Here is a 23659-nt window from a genome sequence, read left to right as displayed (position 1 = left end):
CTACAACCAAGAAGCATACATTAACAAAGTATGCATTGTTAATGACCACCGCTCGTCTCTGTGCTTTCGTGGCCCATCTGTCAGGGGTTGGGGACTCCTGCTTTATTACCTTTCTTTGCTCACATGTCATATGCCTTTCTTGCTTTTTCTTTACTCTACACAACCCAGGCTTAAGGACAATACTAGGATGTCCACAAAACTGTCCGCCCTTGGGATATCAGTGAAGCTCCCCGGTGAAGCCTCACTCAAAGTTCTGTTTTGCTTCATCGGGAATTAATATTAATGACGAAGGGAGATAAGAGAATGATGGGAATTGTAAACCCTTTATAACAAAAGGTATACTTATTCCTTACATTTCTATCATGCCATCTGAAATCTTTACATCAAAATGACGGTGGAACTGCTTTGTGTTTGAAAAGGGAAGTGGAAGGTCGAGAACGACTGACACAATCTGAAGCTGTAGATGAGTAAGGTCTCTAAGGCTGAACTGACCTTGTATAAAATTTATTAGGGCTCCCTCTGACCATACAAACGTTCCAACACAACCTGTTCAACTACACAATAAATACAAGTGTTAAACAAAATTATACTGCATACTGTAACAGGCCCCCCAAGTACTGGAACAGCTCGTATTAGATCCTGCTGACCTTGAGCAACAAACCCACTTAGCAGCGTACTTCTGTCTTTTTTCAACTCTACGGTCAGACAGCCTCACCATCTATAGTAGTCAACATGCCTTGGCCAAGCTCAGGGGCCTATTTTAAGCAAAGCTGCTACATTACAGTGATGTGTAGTTCAAAGTGATAGAATAACATTTGTCCATGCAAGGCTGGAGCAAAACCCTGATACAGACAAGCAGCCACGGAAAAGGTTTTTCTTTACCGAATTCTAATTAAATAAACAGATTTCGGCATATGATTATTTTGTTTTTGGTTTAGAAAATGTTTAACTAGCCTCTAAAATGAGCATTTATAGAGGATGTAAACCTAATCACTAAAATCTTATACATGACTCAATGTGTCTGTATCATTTCAAAGATCTTTTAATCTATGACTTTATTTAAAGAACACCCGGTAATCCTGCCATAAAGGTTCTTCTTCAGGCACTACCTGTTATTGCATAATAAACCTTCCACCTGTGGCTCAGCATTGTCACCTGTTACATAACACACAAATAGGAATTGTCACCATCAAGAAACCTACTCATGAGTAAGTCCATGCAGCCATTGCTTGAGTGAATGCATGAAGACCATAACTAGCTGTAAAGAGACTTCAGGAAATCCGTAGTGAAAAAAAACAAAACAAAAAAACAAGCAAATTAAATGTCATTCAGTTAGGTTTGAAATTCCAAAAGCCTATATGTTCATTTCAGGACCTAATAAAATATTAAAGATTTTGTTACAGCTGCACTTATATGAAACCTATGCCAATATTAGTACAATGGCTGCATTGCTTTCTATCCTTTACTGTTGGTTGCCAGACTGTCTTGCCAAACCAACACCTTTAACATTTGAAAAAGCTTTATTTTGGGTTCAGAATACTATGACAGTAATACTTGCACAATTGTTTCAGGTCAGTGAAATGTTATAGTCAAAGAAAGAAAAAATAAACAACCAAGCAACTAGCACTAACATTAAAGGAGCTAAAGCCACCAATGAAAGCCACCCTCTGTCTCTCGGCACACACTTAATTACACACAGTTCTTTAAATTGCCAATCTGAGTTGCTGTTTAATTTATCAATTTGAACCAAGAAGCCAAATGAACATTATACATGGATTCATACATCAGCAAACCCCTTTAAGGTTCCCTTGTATAAAGAAGTAGCCAGCTAGTCACCTCTTTAATAAAATGACCATTTACAAACCTCAAAGTTTGCAAAGTGTTAACTTGAGCTATGCATAATTTAGTAGGTCATGGATAATGTCAAGAATATGTTGTTTTTTACGATTATCAAAATAAAGAAAATATTATACATTACTATCAAGTAAATGGCAAAGCAATTTTCTCTGCTACTGAAAACAATTTTGCAATCTTAGGTTGCATGCTGCCATAGGACAAATCCATAATGCATGCTTATTTTTCTAAAAGAACGTCTATTCGGTCCATAGCAACCAGAATCTGCTTTTTTATGTCCTAACCTACTCTGGAAAAACAGAAATTTCTAACGTAATTCAATAGGCAAGCCAGTCAGGGAGCAAGGAGACAGTTTCATGATTTCATCACAAGAAAAGCAACACAAAGTACCACCTAAAGTGCTTGGAATATTGGGTACAAATACATTAGAGGCAAACAGGATTTGTGACATTAAGGAATTCTTAAAGAACATACAGCTATCATAAATTTTAGGTATATTAGTTGAAAAAAATAACAAATTCTAAAAGCAAAAACTGAACCATTCTGGCATACTCTTACATAATCTATAATTGTAAACTCTTTTGGGCAGTTGTTTAAATCTGTCAATCACAACCGACATTTAATGAACAGCGCTGCGTAATATGTTGGCTTTGTATAAATAAATGTATAATACTGTACAATAATAATACTTGTGTGGGTATCACTCTTGCCCACAAATGGGCATTTGACAGGTACATGGACTGCTTGACATAGGTCAAAATAAAAATCCCACTCTGATTTCGCAGCTGCACACTATGGGACAGAAGGGCTACTTTTAAATAGATATTACAAAAACATGACTGAGAAAAGGCTGTATGGTCTAATAAATAAATCAGGAACATATCATGAATGTGGTGCGTCACGGCTCCAGCAACAAATTATTTAAACACAGAAATGTGAGTGTGACTAAGCCTTGGATAGGAAGCATAAGCCATGATACTGGGAGGCAGAAGTTGTTATTTTCAGTAATGGATCACAGAATTGGTTATTTATGGAAATGTAGCTCTTGTTCTTAGGAGTTTACAACTATGATTCACTTGCACTTAAAGCTAAATTCAAGGTAAGAAGCTAAGGAGATCATTTGAAGACCGTTTTTACTGCAAAAAGGATCTGTAATCTTGTGCCCACAGCAGTGATTCAAGCACCACTGTCACCTAACACAATTGGAACACAAAAAGCTCCATCACACGGGACTCAGCAACTTCAGACTTTTAAAAGGCAATGTTTAGTTTTTTAGTACATACTCCAAAGATCCCAGTCCTACCCCTTTCCTTAACAAATTCACTCAATTTAAACCCCTTACCAAAGTATCCAAATGCATATATCCAATTGTGCCAGCCTTCTATATTTTTAGTTCCTTCATTAAAAATATTCCTGTCAATGCTCAGGCCTGCACATTCATGGTTTATAGATTTGACTGGGGCCCTATAGCTATAGTTCATCCAAGTCTATAAAAAATAAAAGCACAGGCATTGGCAGGAAATACAAACTGCAGGAGGCTCTAATATTAGGAGAGGGAGAGGTAAGTTGGCACATGTTAGCTAGAAGTAGGTGTAGAGTAGGCAGTGGGAACTGGAGACTTTTTAAATCTTTTTTTTTTTTCAGTAGTATGTATGTAGAAGGCACACTACACAAAAAGCTTTAAAATGCTCCTAAACAAGAGATTTCAGATTATGGTATTTCAGACCTGGTTCTTCAGCTTCCCTAGTGGGAGTTCCGCTCCTCAAACTTTTATACCTTCTGAACCGCTGACCCAGAATGAGCGCGCAGCAGCTCTGGCTTTTACAGGCCCCTTTTAGCCGGGTGCACCACCCAACAATTATCTGTAACCATCTGGCTGATTATGGACGGCTACTTGTATCACGATAAAGGTGCCAACACACGCCTACAGCTTTTTCCCACCCAGCTTAAAAAAAAGGGAAAATGCTATTTTTATTTACTTGCATCTAGGTGCATGCTTCAGGTATGTGACTGAAACTACTGAAACCAAAAAAGAAAGAAAAAAAAGCTTTAAACCCAAGCAATTAGGATGGTTTCAGCAATATCAGTTACCATATTCTCTCAGTATTGGTGCACTTTAAAAAAAAAAATTTGTGTCGAGCTACTTGAACTTTTTCCTAAAACATTTGTTTCTCTCAATAGAACACACTCCATTTGCACAGCAATGACTTCTAGTTGCTGCACTGCTGGGAATTCAGGGAATTGCTCCACACTCCTAGCCGTCTTATGACAGGCTGGAAATCACAAAAGATTTTTTAGCTGGGTAAACCATACCAGAAAAGACACGGAGGAAGAGGAATATGAAGAACAATTCATAGAAAAACATTGAATCAAGCATGGCACTGTTAAACAAAAGTTGCATCTATGGTATCAAATACAATTTTAACTGCAAGGACCAGTAAAATATTATTAAGAATGCTGTATAGACCACACGGCTCCAATTTAAAATGGTTACTGGGAACAAACAAAAAAAATTCATTTTAAAATAATTTAAACAACTGTAACTGTAAAACATGAAAGTACGATAAAGAGATACCCCAAGACAACACAGAAAATGTACAGCAACACAATGCGTGTACAAATCAAAAACACCCCATTGGCTTTAATGCTTCCTCTGATAAAACTCAGCTTTTAAATGTCAGCATATTGACTTCCTAAGCCCAAAGATATTCAATCTATAATAAACAACTGCCAATTTCATATTTCCATATGCAAAAAAAAGGGACAGATGGGAAATATAAGATATAGAAAAGACCAACCTGCAAGAAAAATGAGTCTGCAACTATGGAATTTAAGTATGCACAGAATAAACTAAAAATGAACCATGGCTATTCTTACCTGTAGTAGCGAGACTGCAAATACGTTGAGCAAACAGTCTTTGATATATGGCTAGCAGAGCCAAAGTCTATAACTTTCACCCTGTACGGCTGTCTTACAGGATCCACCAGCATGATGTTTTCGGGTTTGAGGTCAGCGTGAATTAAACCAAGACTTTTCAGCTTTTTCAGTGCAGTAGCCACCTGCTGTAAGATGGCCCGAATAACTTTCAAGGGCAGGGGGCTAAATTTGTTTTGCTTTAAAAAGTCATATAAATTCTGTTCCAACATCTCAAAAACCAGGCAGGTGTGGTTCCGATGCTGGAAACACTCGTACGCACGCACAAAATTAAACTCATCCGCATTCTCGCTGCTCAACCTGGCAAGGATGCCCACCTCTATCTGCCCTTGGCGTGCATAAGAAGGATGGTTTTTCAAAATTTTGACTGCCACAACTTCATTTGTCCCCCTTTTCCAGCACTTGACTACCTGTCCAAAGGTTCCCCGACCCAAAAAATCCAGTACTTCATAAGTATTTTTAACCGAGCACAACACCTCATGCTGTACCAACTGATAGTCCCCATCCACATTAGCTCCGTTCTGTTTAGATGCTCCTGTGGTTGCCACAACAGTTACTGGGTTTGCTGCATTGCCTGGCAGCATTGCAGGCAGCACAGACAACTCGTCAACAATTTGCATGGTGCCACCTTGGTTCTCCAAATCTTCACTCTTACGCTTCAATCCACATCGCTGATGTGTATCCAGCAAATCTGATGCACAATCCGGTGATCCAACTGTCGGTGGCTCTTTTGGATCCGGCCGCGCCTGCGCTGCTGAGTCCACTGGAGCACCTCTATTGGATTTTAATGCGACTGTGTTGGTCTGGGAAGTCACAGTCTGCTGGCGAGGTCTGTTGAATGGATTCTTTGTCTGGAAAGGAGCCCTACTCTTGTTGTTTGGATGTGCAAATCCAAGGTTTCTAGCATTCAGGTCGGTGCGTGGATAGCTCCTCTTGCTGTATACACAACTACTTGGTTCAACTTTCAGTTTCTTCACACTACAAAAGGCACTTGACTGAGTTTGATAAACATATGGTGGGTATACCAAAACTTGTGAGGCCATACCTGAAAATACAGTAAGAAAAAGATATATTAGTATAACAAACAGTCACTTTGAATGATCATCAATAATTTTAATACAAGGAAGTAGCAGTCTGAAAAGGGTAACCCTTACCAGCCTCTTCTAAATGAATATGTGGCATTCCCAGATGACAGGGAGATACAAAACCTCCATTGTATTCTGGGGCCTTCATTGTATTCCCCCATGAGGTCATTTCCAAACAGAGTCTCAGAGGAGGACTCCATATAAAAAACGAACCAGTAATCAACTACATTTAATAGAAAATGATTTCCTTAAAGCTACAGCAGTAGATATGGTAACATATAAATTATACCATCCAGCAACTAACTAGGAAGACCATACATATAAAATTTTATTATTTTTTAGTTTAGTTTTGTTAGCGTCAATGCTTGACAACTGATTTGTCACAATTAACTGCAGTGCCATGCAAATGATTGCCCAAAATGGTTCCACGTTTCCCCCCATTTAGTTGAATGGGAGAGGTTGAAAGCACAGTTGATTTTGCAGTAGAACGTTGCTGTCTGCCACAAGTCTGAAATGGCCCCAACTCCACGGCAGCTGTACCTGGAGCCCAATCGCATTCTAAGAACAAATAGAGACCAAAGTTAGCCACAGCTCACCCAAAAGTGATAAAGTTGTGTTTTGAACTGAACAATTACAATGTTATTATTGTATTGTCATATCTGCCGAAAAGGGGGGAAAAAACAAGCTGAACCTGAATATCTAAATGAATAATACAATAAGCAGCTAGTAGCAGAATCTTATCAATCCATACTATCACTGTGATTGCACATGAGTAAAAGTCCTTTTCATGTTCAGCACAGTGTTTGTACAAGTCAGGACAAAGTGAGTACACTGAAAGTTACACTGTAACCAGAGTAAAACCAACAGTTTCCTCTAGCTAGCAGAATATTTTCCACCATACTTCACAGAACTGATGCAGAGAAATATTAACCGTGACTTTCCTGGAACAAGGCTGCATCTGCTACGCACGTTCAGCCAGAAACCACGTGACCATACTTCAAGGTACATTAAGCACCTTTTGTGTACACACAGATTCTTAAATCTTTATACTAGATTTAAAAAAAGCTTTAAAAAAGCTTTTTGGCAAAAACCAAACTTCCTCCCAGACAAATTGTAATACAACAAACGCACTTTTAATCCTACCTATAGGATGGTTGTTGATCCCAAACAATCTCTCCTCTTGGTTAAAGGGGTCCACTGGCATCCACAAATAAACAACCCTCAGTTCCACAAACAAGCATCGACTTTATGCAGTACAAAGAATAGAAACTATCCATTACAATATACTTTATGCATGTCTACAATTAACCAAAGTTACACAACAGCCCTCATCCTACAAAATAGTGTACCCGTGAACAAGGTCTTCATAAAACTTCAAATCCAATGCTGGAAAAAAAACACCTTATCAGTATGCACACACACACACATGCCTGACTGATAATAATAGCACTTACAGCACAGAGAGCCCTTACATACAACCGCTAAATATAGCTTTTGCATAGAAGGGTTGATAAATATACAAAATGCTAATAAGGTAATAGTCTCAACAGAATAAAAACACCGGCAATATAGGAATACACAAGATGCCCTTGGTACGAGTAGGCAAGCAGTGTTTGAAGCAAAGGTTGCTTTTCGACTGTCCGACCCATTTTTCATTCACAAATGCATATTTTTTTTATATACTTGTGATGTGAGACATGAATAGACAACAGCATTGTACACTTTAATCAAGATGAACTGTTTACACCGGAAAGTTATTCCAAAAATATCTTTTAGTAGGCCAGCTCTAGAGATCTCTATATGATGTGACAAGCAGGAAGGTCAGAATGTCTAATTGAAACTATAGCCAGCCAAAGAAAGTCTCATCCACCTGGCCACTTCATGAAGACATTGGCACTGGTAAATATATAAGTAGCACACATGTCACACGCTGCAAAGCTTCTTTACCTACAATGGCCATTTTCCTTAGCTGTTGCAAGTTATCACATGACATCCTGATTTCCGCATTGATTAAAGTGGAACTAAAGTTCTGCTTTTAACTTTGCATGATCAGGAATGTCATTATTACAGAAGGGAACAGGTAATGTCCCTTTTACAATAATACATTTTACCTGCCTGATTGCTTTGGGTTTCTGAAGTCAAAGGAGAGCTGTGGCGCGTTCACTTTGGTTTCCAGAAAAACAACCCCAGTTTCCTTGGCATGTGCCAGGATGAATGAACTCCGCTAGGGAGTTATGTTATGCTGGCATGGCCAATAAAGATGGTGAAGATCTCCTGCAATAAACCTAACAAGGTTTAAATGGTCAAGGTACATTTATAAAATAAAGAAGCTAAAAGGTTGTGTCAGAAAACTACACTTATGGCTGTTAATTTAAAACTGTATGATAAAAATGACAACTTGTTAACAGGAATATCTTGACTGGCTCATAACCTCTACATATATTCAATAGCTCCGATAGATGCAGTTCACTTCTAAAGCCCAATTAGCTTTGTCATTGATTACCCATACATACGCTAAAGGAACAGCTGAGGGCATATTATAAAGCAATGACTGTGACTTTCAGCAAGCATTTACTGGCGGTTAATCTGTGTCGTTTAAAACCTGGAAGATTTACCTGCAGTAAATGTTTTGGTAAATGTCAGATTCCCTGCTTAATAAATATGCTCCATATTTTAGGTTGTCACTTCAACAGACCAGGAAAGTGAGAGGAAGTATTTTCTACTGGGATAAACAGTAACTGGGTCAGGCTGTAAAAAGAAAGAAAACAAACTAGGAGACATTTTCAAGTTTTATGCAATAATCAGCCATTAAAAGATAAAAATTATAAATAAAATAGTACGTGCTGTAACTTTTAGGAACATTGGTCTGATTAGGTTTTGAGATTTGTTCAGCTCTACGCCATGCCTGATTTGAGCAACTGAACATAAGCTGTAAATAATTTCATGACCCTACCAAACATGCGGCTCGACTCGTAATAGAACCAGTCATACTGTGATTAGCAATCACTGTGCAATCTTTAAGTAATGGTCTGTTGTGCAGATTTCTACTGCTGACCTACTTATGAATAACTGTCCTAGCCCTCATACCAATTCATGAGCGAACAGAATGATGGGAATCATTTAACCAGGTCAGGAATGTCCATGCCACCCAATTTAATAGCAGGCAGTAATTGGACAAGCCTGCATAAATAACTTCTTACCATATCACAGCATACAGTAACAATAAACAAAGAAAACTAATTTATATTACAGAAATAAAACAATAATTAAAGTGAAAATCAAGTCCAACTTTTAACAATTGTGAGTTAGGCAGGCGGTTATTGCAAACAAGGGCAGCCAGTGTCCCTTCTGCAATAACTACCCTTACCTGTCTGTCCATGGCTCTGCTGTCTAATGCACATGCGCCAGGGACAACCACCACTCCCAGCTTCCTTTGCGCATGCTGAAAATGAATGACTTCCTGTGCGGAAGATATGTCATCCCAGATCAGCCAATAAAGATGGCCTAAGATTAGGAAGTGAAGTAGGAAGGTGGAGGCACCCTGAGATGAAATTGGGATAGACAAGTAAAAAACAGATTTAGTTCCACTTCAGTCAGGTGGCTGTGCCTTGGCATGCAACATTCTGCAAGACGGCATCTACACAGTGATCATAGCACTATAAATGTCTGGCTGGTCAAAGTAAGGGCTAGTCTGCACAAGTACATTGATTTACATTAGCACATCATCTATAGGTTGGCATCATATTTGGAAAGCAGATGCAAATCCTAGAATGCTGATCTTTTAGTGCTATCTGTGATACTGCAACCTCTTCAGGATATTTATCTGCTCCCTCTCAATCTATCCCACGTGACATTAACAACTTAGAGAATAGGTCTACTTTAATTTTGCAAAAAAAGGGTAAAAGACTTGTGACAAACAACTAACAAATATTTTAAATGCCAGCCTACCCTGACATCCAACAACCATTCCAAAAACAAAACGAGGGCTTCCAAGTGGACGCAGCTGATGTACATAATTGCATTCAAGCTAATAAAACACATCAAACAATCTGTAAAATGCAGGCTCACCGAAAGTACTGTTTAAAACTAGGCCATAAACAGAGGCTCCTTGTGCAAAACCATCACATGAATAATGATCTTTAAAAGTCACGGTTATCATACTTAACCTGGGGGGAGGAAATAATCCCAAAAATAGGGAAACCGGATGAGAAACTGCACTTCTGACATTATAATAATATCAGCAACTGGGACATTGAGGACATGAAACCACATGATTTCATACAAAGCAGCTAAATAGCAGGGAAAGAGAAATGTTCAGTAAGAAGGAAATAGGAGGGGGGACTAAAAAAAAGGAAAGAACATGAAATTTCAATGTAAGCCAATTTTAGGCCCAGCAACAAGCTAGATATAATGTGTGGGTGAATTTATTTTACCTGATATATAATTCTGTTTGGTCAGTCCAATATTCCACAGACAGCCAGGTAACACCATTTTGTCCTATTTTAGCTTTGTCACCTGCATGCTGTTTGGAACGTTTAAGTTCTGTATTCTTGCTTTTTTTTTCATATAAGTGGTTGTATAAAGTGGTCTTTAAATATTGATGCCAAATGCAGGAGCCCACCAGTCTTGCGTGTGTAATACACGCTTGCTGCTACAGATATCTATACATATATACAAGTGCACCCCACAGCACAAACAGGATCAGGAAAGAGAGAAAGGGACAGCATACCATCAAGTAACAATGGTAAAATGCAGGGTAAAGAAACCAGTTAGGATAGAAATTTGGTAGCGATCACTGCCTTTTTTTTTTTTTTTTTTTAAGGTGTGGGAGAAAACTAAAGGGGGTAACACATATAGAGCTTGAGCCTCATAAACAAGTCCTTAGTGGCTAATTACGTGTTACTATTCCAAAAGATCTTCCATCATTGTCAGAAAAAAACAAATATGATTTTGGGTCTTTTTTTTTTATTTTTTAAATATATGTTTTGTATTGTGCTCGTTAACTTATGTGGGTAGTTCTGCCCGAATACCTGCTCATTCTACAGGGCGTACAAGTCACTGGCAGGAACCATTGTGTGTGCAGTGTGAGGAACAAGTAACCGACCTGTAAAATGCCTGCAGTGGCTCCAGAGACACTTTATGTCACCAGCAAAATGCTAAAGGTGCCTATCCAACTTAAGTGGCCGCCAATGCAGGCTGTGGGTCATATCCACTCCTCTAAACAATCCCCATACAAAATGCCTCACACACCTGAATAATCCTTACTTGGAAAAAGTTTTATCAAGCTGCTGGTACAAACATGGGGACATGCAGAATCAAAAGTACACAAGGCCCGCCACCATCCTCTGTAGCAAGGGTATCCAACAGGTGGATGGAGATCTACTGGTAGATCACGGAGCCCTGCCTTTCAAAATAAACTCTACCACGCACAGGAGGTATTAGGTCCAAGTTTTTATTGTTGGTAGATCATTTTGACTTGATCATTTTAAAAGTAGCTTGCAAGCCAAAAAAGTGTGGGCATCCCTGCTCTATAGGATATTCCTCATTATTGAGGTAGTACTGTTGAGGTGCACCACTTTGAATTAACCTATATTCATTGTTGGTGTCTCATAGATGTGTGTTTGATATTCAATTTAATTTTGATAATCTTTATTATTGAGGTCTAAAAACCAAAACTAGCAGTGGAGCAACCTAAAGCACAACCTGATGGTGGATGGCAACCCATTTAATTCTTAAATGCAATATTTATTATCCTTTAGAGCGGGGTGCCCACACTTTTTTGGCTTGCAAGCTACTTCTAAAATGGAAAAATGATCTACCAACAATAAAAATTTGGACTTAACTCCTGTGCGCGGTAGAGTTTATTTTAAAAGGCAGGGCTCTGCGATCTACTCACGTTGCCTTTGCGATCTACCTGTTGGGCACCCCTGCATTAAAGAATTAGAGTATAAGAAAAAAAATTCAGTCTTGGCAATAATGCCTAAAAATACATACAAAGCCACTATATTTCTCTAAATGATAGGAATACTTTTACCAAAGTAACTTTTTTTTCCTGTACAGACTTGAACGTGTATTTTATGCCAGCTAACATTTTTTGGGCATTAACAAGGACAATAGTGTAGGAAAGACTGTGAATTATATACAGGAACCAGTGCAATAAAAAAACAATACATTTCCCAGCAGAGGTAAAACGTCTTGTATCCCTTCTGAGAGGGGAAGTGCGACTTCCTCTGTCCATCTTCCCGTTTCCCATGACAAATCGTAATTTACCACTTAAAACTCCGATCTAACAATTCTCAGCATGTTTTATTTTTTTTTTGTAGTATTTGCCAAGACAATGTATTATTTGGGCCTATTCATACAACATATTTAATTCCTATCTAATCAAAGGTCCTTGGACGAAATAGTCATTGGTGAAATATAATGAAAGCTTGCAAAGAGATTGTAACATGCATGGTTAGCTTTAAGTGGTAATAAAAAAATACAATTGGGCAGGGTTTTATTGCAGAAAGGGACAGACTATGTCCCATCTGCAATAAACATTCTTACCTGCCTGATTGAGGTTCTCTTCTGTCAAAATTCATTGAGCTGAGCATGCCCAGCTCAGTGTAGGAAGACGGGAAATTTGGCATTAGTCTGGTTACCCTGTAGCTGCTGGGACTGAATGAACTCCCATCATCCTAACCTGCCCAATTAAGATGACAGAAGATCGGAATGAAGAGAAGAAGGCAGCAGTGCCAGGAACAGGTAATAATAAACTGGGTTTAGTTCCGTTTCAAGAATTATTTATTTGTCCCAACACCACAAAACGACAATGTGCACTGCAGACTAAACCCTGCAGGGAAATTAGTACCAATTCACTATTTCCCTAACCTATACAATCTGACTGCATAATATCTCCCAGGCTCCAAGTTGCCAACTAGAATCTCTGTTTAATATACAATATCTCTATCATCTTTTGATTTAGGAAAAAAGATACCACGAGACCTGGAAGGGGGATCACGGACCCTTTCCCTATAGGGAAGAAAGGGTAAATTTCTTTAAAATTATAAAAATGTTAACACACTTCAAACTTATAGCCAAACCACTTGAATGAATATACATCTCTTCCCAGATATGTTCATATTATCATCTCATAGCAAAAATATGTAATTGGGAAGGGATCTGCTTTAAAGCTTCTCCAGAAATGTGAACCCACTCAATTACCAGCTACCCCCATATAACGTCTTGCTGGGTAACAACCTTAAAGTCCATTTAACTTACCTAAATCTGACAAAAGATAGCAAATCGGGATCCAAGTTTTTCTACTGTCCTCGCTGCAGAGTAGGAAGGTCCATCTTGGGGCTCCCATCTTGCTGTCTGGACAATGTGGACACTTAAATGAACAGAGGCAGGCTGCTGAGGACTGAACAGCATGATGGTACAAGTTGGATCATGCAGACTGAAGCGTAGGATCACCAGTCTCCTTTCCCAGAGGAAGAGTCCATAAAGGACAGGTGACATTTACTTCAGGTAGGCATACAAGGGTTTTTCCCCTTTCTAAAAAAAGCAAATAATTTGAGGATCCCAGGGGTACAACATTTGCTCAGAGATAGACTTTCAGTCTGAATATATAGTAAGAGATACTGGCCATGACTTTCCTTGATGCTTACTGGAAGCTGTGCATGGTCAATAGTACCCTGGAGAGACAGATTATTAAATGGTGTGTGAGCAGGGCACAATAACATAAGCAGGATTTGTTGTTTATACCCATGCTGCGAATCTAGCGTGCGTCAATCTCTGATTACCTAGCAACCAAAAACTAAAAGTAGGAGTGTTCATTGCATCACTGAACATAAATTCAGACTAACACCTACTACAATTAACCAAGATTCGTCTTTTAACTACCAATTAACCAATTAACACGTACAGCTGTAACAGCAGCTAGCGTTCTTGTAACCATTTTATTTCCCAACAGACTAGTTTAGATCACAAGCCATAATAAAGAATAGAGGAATGTCTTCGGCTGCATTCTTTGCTCATATAGTGACAAGCCATGACATATGCATTATAAAAACAATATGCACGCATGAATCACAAAATTATCGAAATCGCCGATTAGGATTTGATGGATTATTCAACATGCAAAATCATGAAAGGTAATCCAGCCTGTTTACAGGCCATACCTTCCTTGTGTGATAAATAAAGAATATAAGGCTTTGTCTAAACCACCCACCAAAATAAAACGTAGGCATTTGAAACATACCAGTCATTAGATGGGATGGCTTGTTTTGTCGTCTGCAATTCTTGCAGAACCAACTGGTATAAAAGAATATATATGTGGATAACATATGGTGCTTCATACATATGTACAAATGTTACGTTTTATATGAGTGGTCTCATATAAAGTGGAACTAAAATCACATTTTTAAAAATTGGTGATCAGGTAGGTGACTAATAAACAAAGGGACAGGTAACTGTTCTTACCTGCCCGATCGCCACCTAGCTGTCAAATTACAAAGTTTGTTGGCAGGGGTAATTAGCAGTCCCAGCTTCCTTTGCACATGCTAAGGATGACTGAACGTCTGCATGGAAGTTGCTTCATCCTGGCTCGGCCAATCTAGATGGCTGAAGATCCTCCTCAGAAGGAAAAAAGGAAAAAGAAGGCGCAACCTGTGACAGAATCATGACAGGTGGGTATTGCGGGTTTAGTTCCTAAATGTATTATAACTAGCTGGTCCTCCTCTTATTGTATGCTGCTTCCCCACCTCTTAGAAGAGCGATTGCTCTTCTGGGCAGGGTCCTCTGCCTTCTCCTTTGTCACTGTCCATCTGTAATTTGCAACCCCTATTTCATGTACAGCGCTGCGTACTATGTTGGCACTATATAAATACTGTGTTAATAATAATGGTTTCTGAACCTGGTATAAATAAAATTTTATTTTGATAATATGGATGGTGCTTTCCTTGTGTATTTTCTGTGATGTGCTCAACATGTGGTAGACATGCAGTTTGGCAATAGTACCAAGTAATGGGTTTGCAGCTATAGGACTGCAAAACAGAGATACAAATGTGTAACAAATAAATACATTTTAGTTACTATTCTGGAAGTCAAACCCCCATATTGGAACAATTGTAAAAACAAATTTAAAAGTAAATCTAAGCAACTAACATTTCACAATGTCCAATAGCCACAGCTAATAGCTGGTGATTGTCAATATACCTCAGTATCATGTTGACAATATTCGGTCACAGGACTAAGCAGAGAAGGAAATAAAGCTACTTTTCTGTGCACTGGTCGACCTGGACAGATCAGTGACTGATTACGTCTTTACCCATCATCTGGAACACACAATGATAATCATTAATCACTAAACCTCTACTGACCTTGCAATACCTAGGAGTGGGAAATTCTTGCAACTTTTACAAGTGCCAGTGGTATATTTTAGGTTTGTTCATTGTAACACAGAAAAAATACTGGGCAAAACAGGGCCATAACCACCACTTCTGTAGATAAGGCGTTAGGGGAAGTTTAGAACACCTACATTTGTCCTACTGTCTATGCTAAGAAACACAGAAAGGCCTGTATAATGCTTGCAGCTATCTGATGATGTCTTTGGGACAGTTTCTGCTTTCATTACATGCCAGAACAATTGTTCCATGCAGTTCTTAAATGATCAAGGCCCTTACAATTTTAAAATAAGCAGTTGAGGCTGATTAAACAAGTTACCACCACTCCCCAACATGCTGTAAGCCACTTCCCAGTAGTCTTTTGTTTGCTGGAACAAGGTGTGCTGTAAACCCTGATTGATCGCTGCCAGCCAATCAGCTATGTGTTTCTTTATGGGACAGAGGCTTTTAATGGACGGGAAGCTTTATGCAGGAATGAGCTTTTGTTGGACACTTGAGCTAGCAACACCCTCAGGGCATGAAAGAGTAGTCCATTTAACTGAAACTCAAGTTCACCTGGGTTGCCATGGTTGCAGCAAACCTGCGGTTGGAATATATATGGATTGTTTACTGTGCATGAGCTCATTCTCTACCATAATTGGTATTAAAAGCATGATAGAAAAAAAAATCAATGTGAAAAATTTTGAGCTTGATTACTATATATAGCTGGTTTTACTTCAGCCAACAGCTTGATAAGTTACTGGAAAGTTTTCCCAAAATTATTTAAAGGGAAATCTGCTGCAAAGCACCTGGGTCATGATTGAAGCAGCTAGTCTCTGAAACATGATAAGTTGTGTTACGAGCTCTGGGGAACCTTAATGCACAATAGAAGGACTGTTTGCATCAGAGTCTTATCAGACAGATGTTATGTGGTTGAACCGCGGAAGAAAAATGGGCACCGCCACAGTGGCCTAATGGATTATAAAAAAAAAAAAGTTTGCACCCCATCTATTGTGTACACTGGAGCACCAAGGCTAAGAAGTGTGACTTGGACAAGGTCAACATATTCTAACACATTAAAATAAAAAGCATCTCTGCATCTGCTGAATCAGGTTGTGTAAACATAAGTGGCATGAGAATACCAGGACAGGACAGTGCAAGTGAAAAAAAAAAAAACAAAGTTTGCCTTAGCATAGGCCGGGGACTACAGGAATACAGTTATCTGAGCACAAACACTTAGAATTAATAAGGAAAAATATCAACATTTCCCATACAAAAAAGAAAAAAATATTTTTTATGAAATACATAAGTGGTTACAAAATGTTTGTAAACTGTATCAGGAACCTCATTTCCTTGTTCTTTACACTCTAATTTGTCCTACCACAAGCAGATAATAAAACCAAATATTTCACTAGGGCATGTGGCTGTAACCTAATAACAAGTCACACCCTATTAGCAATACGATTTTTTATGTACATCAGTCATCAAAGTTACCTTTTAATTTGGGCCTACAATGATAGAGCGTCCTACAGTGATGACCTATACCAGTTTGGTTTTATTCCTTTTTACCAGGACAGGTAAATGCAGAGAACTCCATTTAACCTTCCAAATATCTGGTAAGGAACATGCACGCTCCTAATATGCACCCACATTAAGCCCTCACTTTGACTGCTAAGCTTTTGAGAGCCAACAAGTAAGGCTAGGTACATACTTGCAATGGTTCTCGTCCGATAATCAGCTGAGGGCCTGGCATGAATCTGGCGTGTGTACAGCGCCTGTCTTCCATTGTCCGAACGACCATCCTGGCGGATCCATGGACGATGGACGACGAACGATTGTAACGTAAGTGAAGGAGGAGAGCGCGCAGCAGGGTGCCGCTCCGTAGTTCTCCCCCTCCCTTCTCCATAGAGCAGAAAGGTGCTGTATGTACACCACTCGTTCATGCATTGTACAGTCGTTAGTCGTTGAAAATGATCATGAAAAAGATTCTTTCCAACGACAATTATTGCACGTGTGTATGCAGCCTAATCCTACAAACTTACTGCTACTCCCCCAGCCCATTGTTGAACATGACAAAACTAGTCACTCGTTATAAATGCTCCCCTAGTAAGGCAAGCAGAAAACTCCTCACAGAACCTTTACACAGTACCCACCACAGACTAGGGCAGTGTTTCTCAACCCTTTTAACATAGGAGAACCCTTAAATTACTTGAAGGTCTTCAGGAAAGCCCTACTATATTTACTTTATCTACATTGCTTGCCACTGGGTAGAAAGCCATCCTTACAGATACACAAAAATATCACTGCTGTTGGTTAAATTGACCTGAGTTTTAGTAGCATTATAACCTAAACTGACTTGAGAGGTGAAAATTGCTCCTTGTTCAAGGAACCCCTGTCAACCTCTGGAGGAACCCTGGCTGAGAAACACTGGCCTAGGCCTAGTAGTATTTGTTTTCTGGGAGGGGTTTCAGAAGCAGAGTGCCCAAAAGAAACAAACATAGAAAGATATTGCCCTGAGATTCAAACCTGGGACCTGCAAGGCCAACATGTTAGCAACTGAACCACTGCACTTCCCTAGCGAAGTCAAGGCATAAAACCCATCAGGTTATTTTTTGCTGTCTATGCCGTGTTAGGGAGACTTTCAATATTTTTTCTGCCATACAAACAAAACAAGAAAAGAGAGGTAAGATCTCCAGGCTAATCCAAACTTCTATCCCAGACATCTGTTCCTGGAACAGGTGTCCCCATTGAAGGCTTTTCCTTCCTATAGATCTGGTGACAACTCACAATGTTGGGTTTCCCCTAACCTTCTGTCTTACTGACAATGGAGGCTATGACAATTTTCTCCAGAATGGAGTGAAGCCAATATCCAAACAGATAACAGACCTTACTTGTTCATTGCTATCAGAAAACTTTCAAAACAATCCTGTTTCCACCGTATTACCTTAAAAGGAATCATTTTAGTAGCCATTTCCCTCCGTATATACCTAGAAAATCAATCTTCTATTTCTCATTTGATATTTACATTCCTATCTGTGAGTTATGCCTTACACTGCAATAAAATATTAAGCAAATATATGTTTTTATGTTGGCTTGAAAGCATTTGATGACAACTGCAAAATTTCATAAACTTCTCTAAATGTTTAGGTAGGCAGGCCTTTATAGACAAGTTTTTTACTAAACTATAAAAAAATTTGTCATTTGTGCTCACTTAGTACTGGCCCGATTGTTTCATGCATACCTCCGCTTTAGGGATGAGCTGTAAAATTTTGCACTAATTATGCAAAGAGAAAATTCCCAGAAATGCTCAGTTTGTGAACAGGCCCGACCTGGGTTGCAATATACACCCTAACTGAGAACAATTTGCTATGTCTGAAGTCAGAAGATCCCATCATTTTATGCAATCTTCTGACAACTGTGAGACTGTTTTCCCCTTCCAAGTAGCAAAGTGAACAAAACATTTCATGCCAGAGTTCACCAAAACTGGACAGAAGATCTTTACTGGCTCCACTCAAATTGAAAAAACTCTGACAATATTAAGAAAAAAACATAAATTTAAATAATTAGAATGTGGCAAAAAAATACATCTGACATTTTTCAGATATGTTTCACTTTCAGCTTCCTTTCATTAAAGGGATTACAATGCAACCAATTCTCATCCCCCCACCCCACCACAAACAAGGCATTCCCAAAAGTTGCCCATGCTTGTTCTTAAACGGACACAACCCAAACAATGCACATTGTAATTGGAATTAAAGCAGTAATTGCAAGCTTAAGCCACTCCCATCCTTCTTTCACAATATTATCTTCCTCTTTGTATCTTAACATTCCAGAGAAGATGTTGAGACTATGCGAGCTGGGCTGGGATTACAGCCTTCAAGTCGTCACCTGTCACCAAAGGCAAATGGACTTTGATTCTTTGCAACATGTGCCCAGACGTCTTGAGTGCGTCTGTCCTCGAAGCGGAGGACACATTTTTTGAAGATACAACGTGCAGCAACACTCATTTCTATGAGCTGACGAAATGATCTGTAGGATCAAATGTCTACGTTTTCTTTCTAATGTATATTTTAAAATCAAAAACACTTTGATTAGCTTCTTTGAAGGAGACAACTCACCATCTCTCTCATTCTGGAACTTATAAATAAGCCCAATAACCCTAATTATATAAAGCAAGGAAACATGAAAAACATGGTAACCCATAGCAAACAAAATCTTAAATTTCATCTTCTAAAATAAACCAGAAACATGTTTCAATAGGCTGAAGAGGCTTCAATAGACTAGAAATATTGATAAGGCAACTATTGTTTTTAGAAAATTGGAATATAGAAGTGATTAGCATGTGCATACCTGTATATAAAAACAATCACACAGGAATACATGAAGGTAGACATATTTGCTTTACTCTTTCTGCACCTCTTTCACAAAGCACTCTCTATGTAGTTATCATATTATTCTAAATCGTGTTGCTCATATATAAAATAATGCCTAAAAACATGATGTCATTCTAGATATGAAATAAAACTGAAACATGGCAATGACAATAGAAAAATAGCAAACATTAACATGTGAATGTTACATTTATTTTAACATTCAGGAAACAATAACAATATAAAAGGTATAATCCTAAAATATATATATATATATATATATATATATATATATATATATATATATATATATATATATAATGTTGTAAAGAAAAATATAAGACAGCTGTTGTCACTCAATTCTTATTGTGCCATGTTTTCACTAACATTTCATGGAGTTTAAAAAAAAAAAAAATCTTGAGCGACTTCTAAAACAACCGATATACTGCCAAATTGTGCTGTGATATTACAGATCCTTGCGGTACAGAAAAGGAGAATATGAGGGACAGAGTGTTCCTATAATTTACACTAAGTTTCCCATAACCTCCTGAACCTCCAAAACAAATAGAATTAACTAACGCACAAGCTCAAAAACCTTTGACGTCTGTTAGATCCGCTCTTCTGATCCTGTGAAGTATGATACACAGATATTCAAAAAGCCAGACTGTGTGCAAAATGTCTACATGTTAAAGTATTCCACAGAATTATGGAGCGTGTGCTGGAAGAAGAGTTGTGAGAGGATGGAGACAAGGCAAAATTAGTGTTTAGAAGAACAGAGAAATGTTTTCAAGATGACAAGTTTTTTTTTTTTGTTTTGAGCTATAATGGGAAGAAAAGACTTGCAATGAGACAGGGGGATCTTACAACAAATGAAGAGAAACAGGATGTAAAGGGGGGAGGAGGGCTTGATGAGTGTATTTCTATATGGGGCAGCAGCGTTCAGTGTGCTCGCCTCTCTCACTGGATAAGTGAGCTGATCAGAGCCCCTAGAAGTTTATGGAATGTGTTGGGCTCAGCAGTCCTGTGCTGACACCTCATTCACGCCCTCTCTATCTCCACCCTCCATGAATACACCAGGCCACAACATGTTGACACAACTGCTCTGATGAGCACAAAAAAGCAACATCATCATAAAACAAGCAACACACCTTTAAATCCTTTATTAGGATTGCAAAGAATACCGACATTCACACGGATTACTTTTTTCTCTACAATCCAAACCAATGGGTCAAAATCCTATAAACTGTTCTGTCATCCCCCAAGAAGTTTAGGGCGTGAGAAATAAACTTCTTTCTAACCCCTAAGAAATGCTTGCTGAACCCTTGGGAAATACTATACACATCCATGTTTTATAAAGCGGAAAATGATATTGGATACATTGTTGCAAAGGATTCGTTTGTTTTGTATTCTGATTCCTTGACATGAGCTACTGTTGCTGTGTTGTCTTTTCCTTGTTTTGAACTCACTGACAACAGGTTGTGAAAATAAACATTACATCACATATCGAAAAACTGCAGATTAACAAATATAAACTTTTAGATGTACTTCTTTGCATTTGTGAGCAGATCTCTTGATACAGAAAACTACAAATATTTGCTTTGCAGTAAGGTTTGATCTCTGATTATTTACTCAATGGTGTGTAAAGAACTCTTTAATGCCAATTGTCATTCCTTAACACATCAGTGACTATGATCTATTCCAGCTCTCAGACCACCTCCTAATCCTTTGTCTGACAATCTCATGCCAACCCCCACTGCTGTTTATCTATTTAGTTTTCTATTTACAGAATCTCATCTATGTGGTCTATCAGGTCTTGCAACCAACAAACACACATTTATCTTTTTCTTTCAACATAAAAGCCTGTTAATGCACCACAGCTCTTCTCCACTTAGTTCTGAAGCTGTTATTCCATCAGACTCCCAAAAATAAATGTGTTTCTTACATCTTTGTTTTACCTCCCAATCGCCCATATCTATAAACCATCTCCATCATCACATTTATATTGATTGCTTTTTTTTCCTCTGAAAATAAATACCTTTCTCACCTTTCCTCAAGTACGAATTTACAACTGTCTTTACACCACTTTTTTATCCTTTGACCTATGTACACACATGCAACCATTGTCGTTGGAAAAGATCTTTCACGAACCTTTCCAACGACTAACGACTGCACGATGCATGAACGAGCGCTGTACATACAGCACCATTCTGCTCTACGGAGAAGGCACCCTGCAGCGCACTCTCCCCCTTTGCTTCCATTACGATCGTTCAACGTCCATGGATCGGCCAGGACGGTGGTTCAGACGATGGACGACGGGCGCTATACATACATTTAGATTATCGTGCGATATCGGCCCTGAGCCGATTATCAGACGAGAACAATTGCATGTTTGTACCTAGCCTAAGACAATACCCCCTCCAATACCCCAGCCCCCCAGTGTTATCTGGCTTTACATTTCCCCATGACAATGTCACTGTACATCTTATCATTTACATATCACTCCATTTGTGTTCCACCCACATCCATGCTGCTCCACCTCTGTTTAGCCTTCCAAATTCCAGCTTCTGTGCCCATATTAATTCTTCCCTTTTTGTTTACTCAGTGATGCCCTGATTTCTATTTACCTCGGCATATCACCCCGCTTCTAATCCTACTTTTCAGCTAAAGTTTCACTGTGTTACTCCACTTTTTCCCCACCGATCTTCTAGTCGATGCCGCCCATTTCACTGTTACATAATCGACATGTTTACCTGCTTTTAGGAAACTGTTTAACCCACCCAATGTTGTCACCCAACTTTTTATCCTTCCTTTTATTCTCCTACCTTATGTAATACCACTTCTGTTCACTCTCCCTCATATCACCTAATTTCTTTTTCATTTTCCTCTATCCATGCCAATCCTCCTACACCTTCTATAAAGTATTTCTACACAGCCTAACTTTTTCTCTGGTTTCTGGAGCATTTCCCCTTTTACCCACCAACAATTTCTCATCTCTAAAGCTTGTAACAAAGATCTCCCCCATCCAGCCTATAGCACCCTGATCACCTCTCTGTATTTACCCCCATTCTAAAACATACCCCAGGGAGGGCAACACATGAGCAAACCCATCCTGCATGCAGACTGATCTATCTACTCTATGTCCTACTCTCTTTCTGATGATTTTCTGATGACCCATGATTTTCTCTTTTTTATCCCTCATATTCAACCTGTAAAAGGCACCATAAATACTAAATAAATTGGGGATGCGTGTCTAGAACACAGACACATGCACAATATCTTGTTGGTTGTTGCTCATCTAATATATAGATCCCTCAATCCCTTATCTATACTATTTGCTTAGGCGGTGTCCTCTGTACTTTCCCTGTTACATAAAAACAAGTTCCCCATTTTGTGTGCTACACATGAAAGTTTACACCTACCTAGTAGAAACTGGACTTGCTAATTATAAAAGGCTGATATGGTTTCCAGGGAACATGGAGCCCTACAACATGTTAAACTTACTAAAGACTCAAGGTCTCCTCTAACCTTGCAGAAGCCCCTAATCTCCTCTCTGTACAAGATATAGTGTCATGTCTATTCTTCTCTAACCTGTAAAGCCTGAAATCTCCTCTCTGTACCCAGCTAGCCTGTAGAAGCCCCGGAAATCATTTTCATACCCCACTGCTTGTAAAAGAGCCCTGACCTACACAAATATTCCTCCATATGTTAAAAGTCTCAGACTTTCCTCTCTACAACTCTCTAGTCTGTAGAAAACCCCATCTGCAGCCTATAGAACCCTGCAATCTTTCTGGATCCATTCACCCTGTACGATGTCCTTATTACCCCTCTGTACTGCCCCAGTCTACAGAAGCCCCCCAAAATTTCCTCTATACTCCTCCAGACTACAGAAGCCCCTGATCTCCCTCTACCCCCTCCAGCCAGTGGAAGCCCCCAATTTCCTCTCTGTGCCCCTCCAGTCTGTAGATGTCCCTGATCTCCCCTCTGTGCCCCTCCAGTCTGTAGATGTCCCTGATCTCCCCTCTGTACTTCTCCATTCTCCAGTTGCCCC

The 23659-nt window shown here is 39.0% G+C and overlaps 1 protein-coding gene across 2 annotated transcripts in view; it reads right to left on the bottom strand.

Moving 5' to 3' along the window:
* The window catches only part of HIPK3 (homeodomain interacting protein kinase 3), an 87383-nt gene that overhangs the window by 62997 nt on the left and 727 nt on the right, over window positions 1-23659 (bottom strand). Inside the window, exons 1-2 of one of the 2 annotated variants that reach the window (XM_072421886.1) lie at window positions 13137-13491; window positions 4732-5833 (exon numbers count right to left, since the gene is read on the bottom strand). In XM_072421886.1, the coding sequence (XP_072277987.1) occupies window positions 4732-5833; window positions 13137-13224 (1190 nt within the window). In that variant the 5' untranslated portion in view covers window positions 13225-13491. Of the gene's footprint in view, window positions 1-4731; window positions 5834-13136; window positions 13492-23659 lie in introns of those variants that run through there. The other variant, XM_072421887.1, reaches the window with a different exon arrangement.

The sequence above is a fragment of the Pyxicephalus adspersus genome, chromosome 9, assembly GCF_032062135.1.
Source record: "Pyxicephalus adspersus chromosome 9, UCB_Pads_2.0, whole genome shotgun sequence".
Taxonomy (NCBI): Eukaryota; Metazoa; Chordata; class Amphibia; order Anura; family Pyxicephalidae; genus Pyxicephalus; species Pyxicephalus adspersus.
The sequence above is the reverse complement of the archived record's forward strand: the minus strand, read 5'-3'. Positions and strand labels throughout refer to the sequence as shown.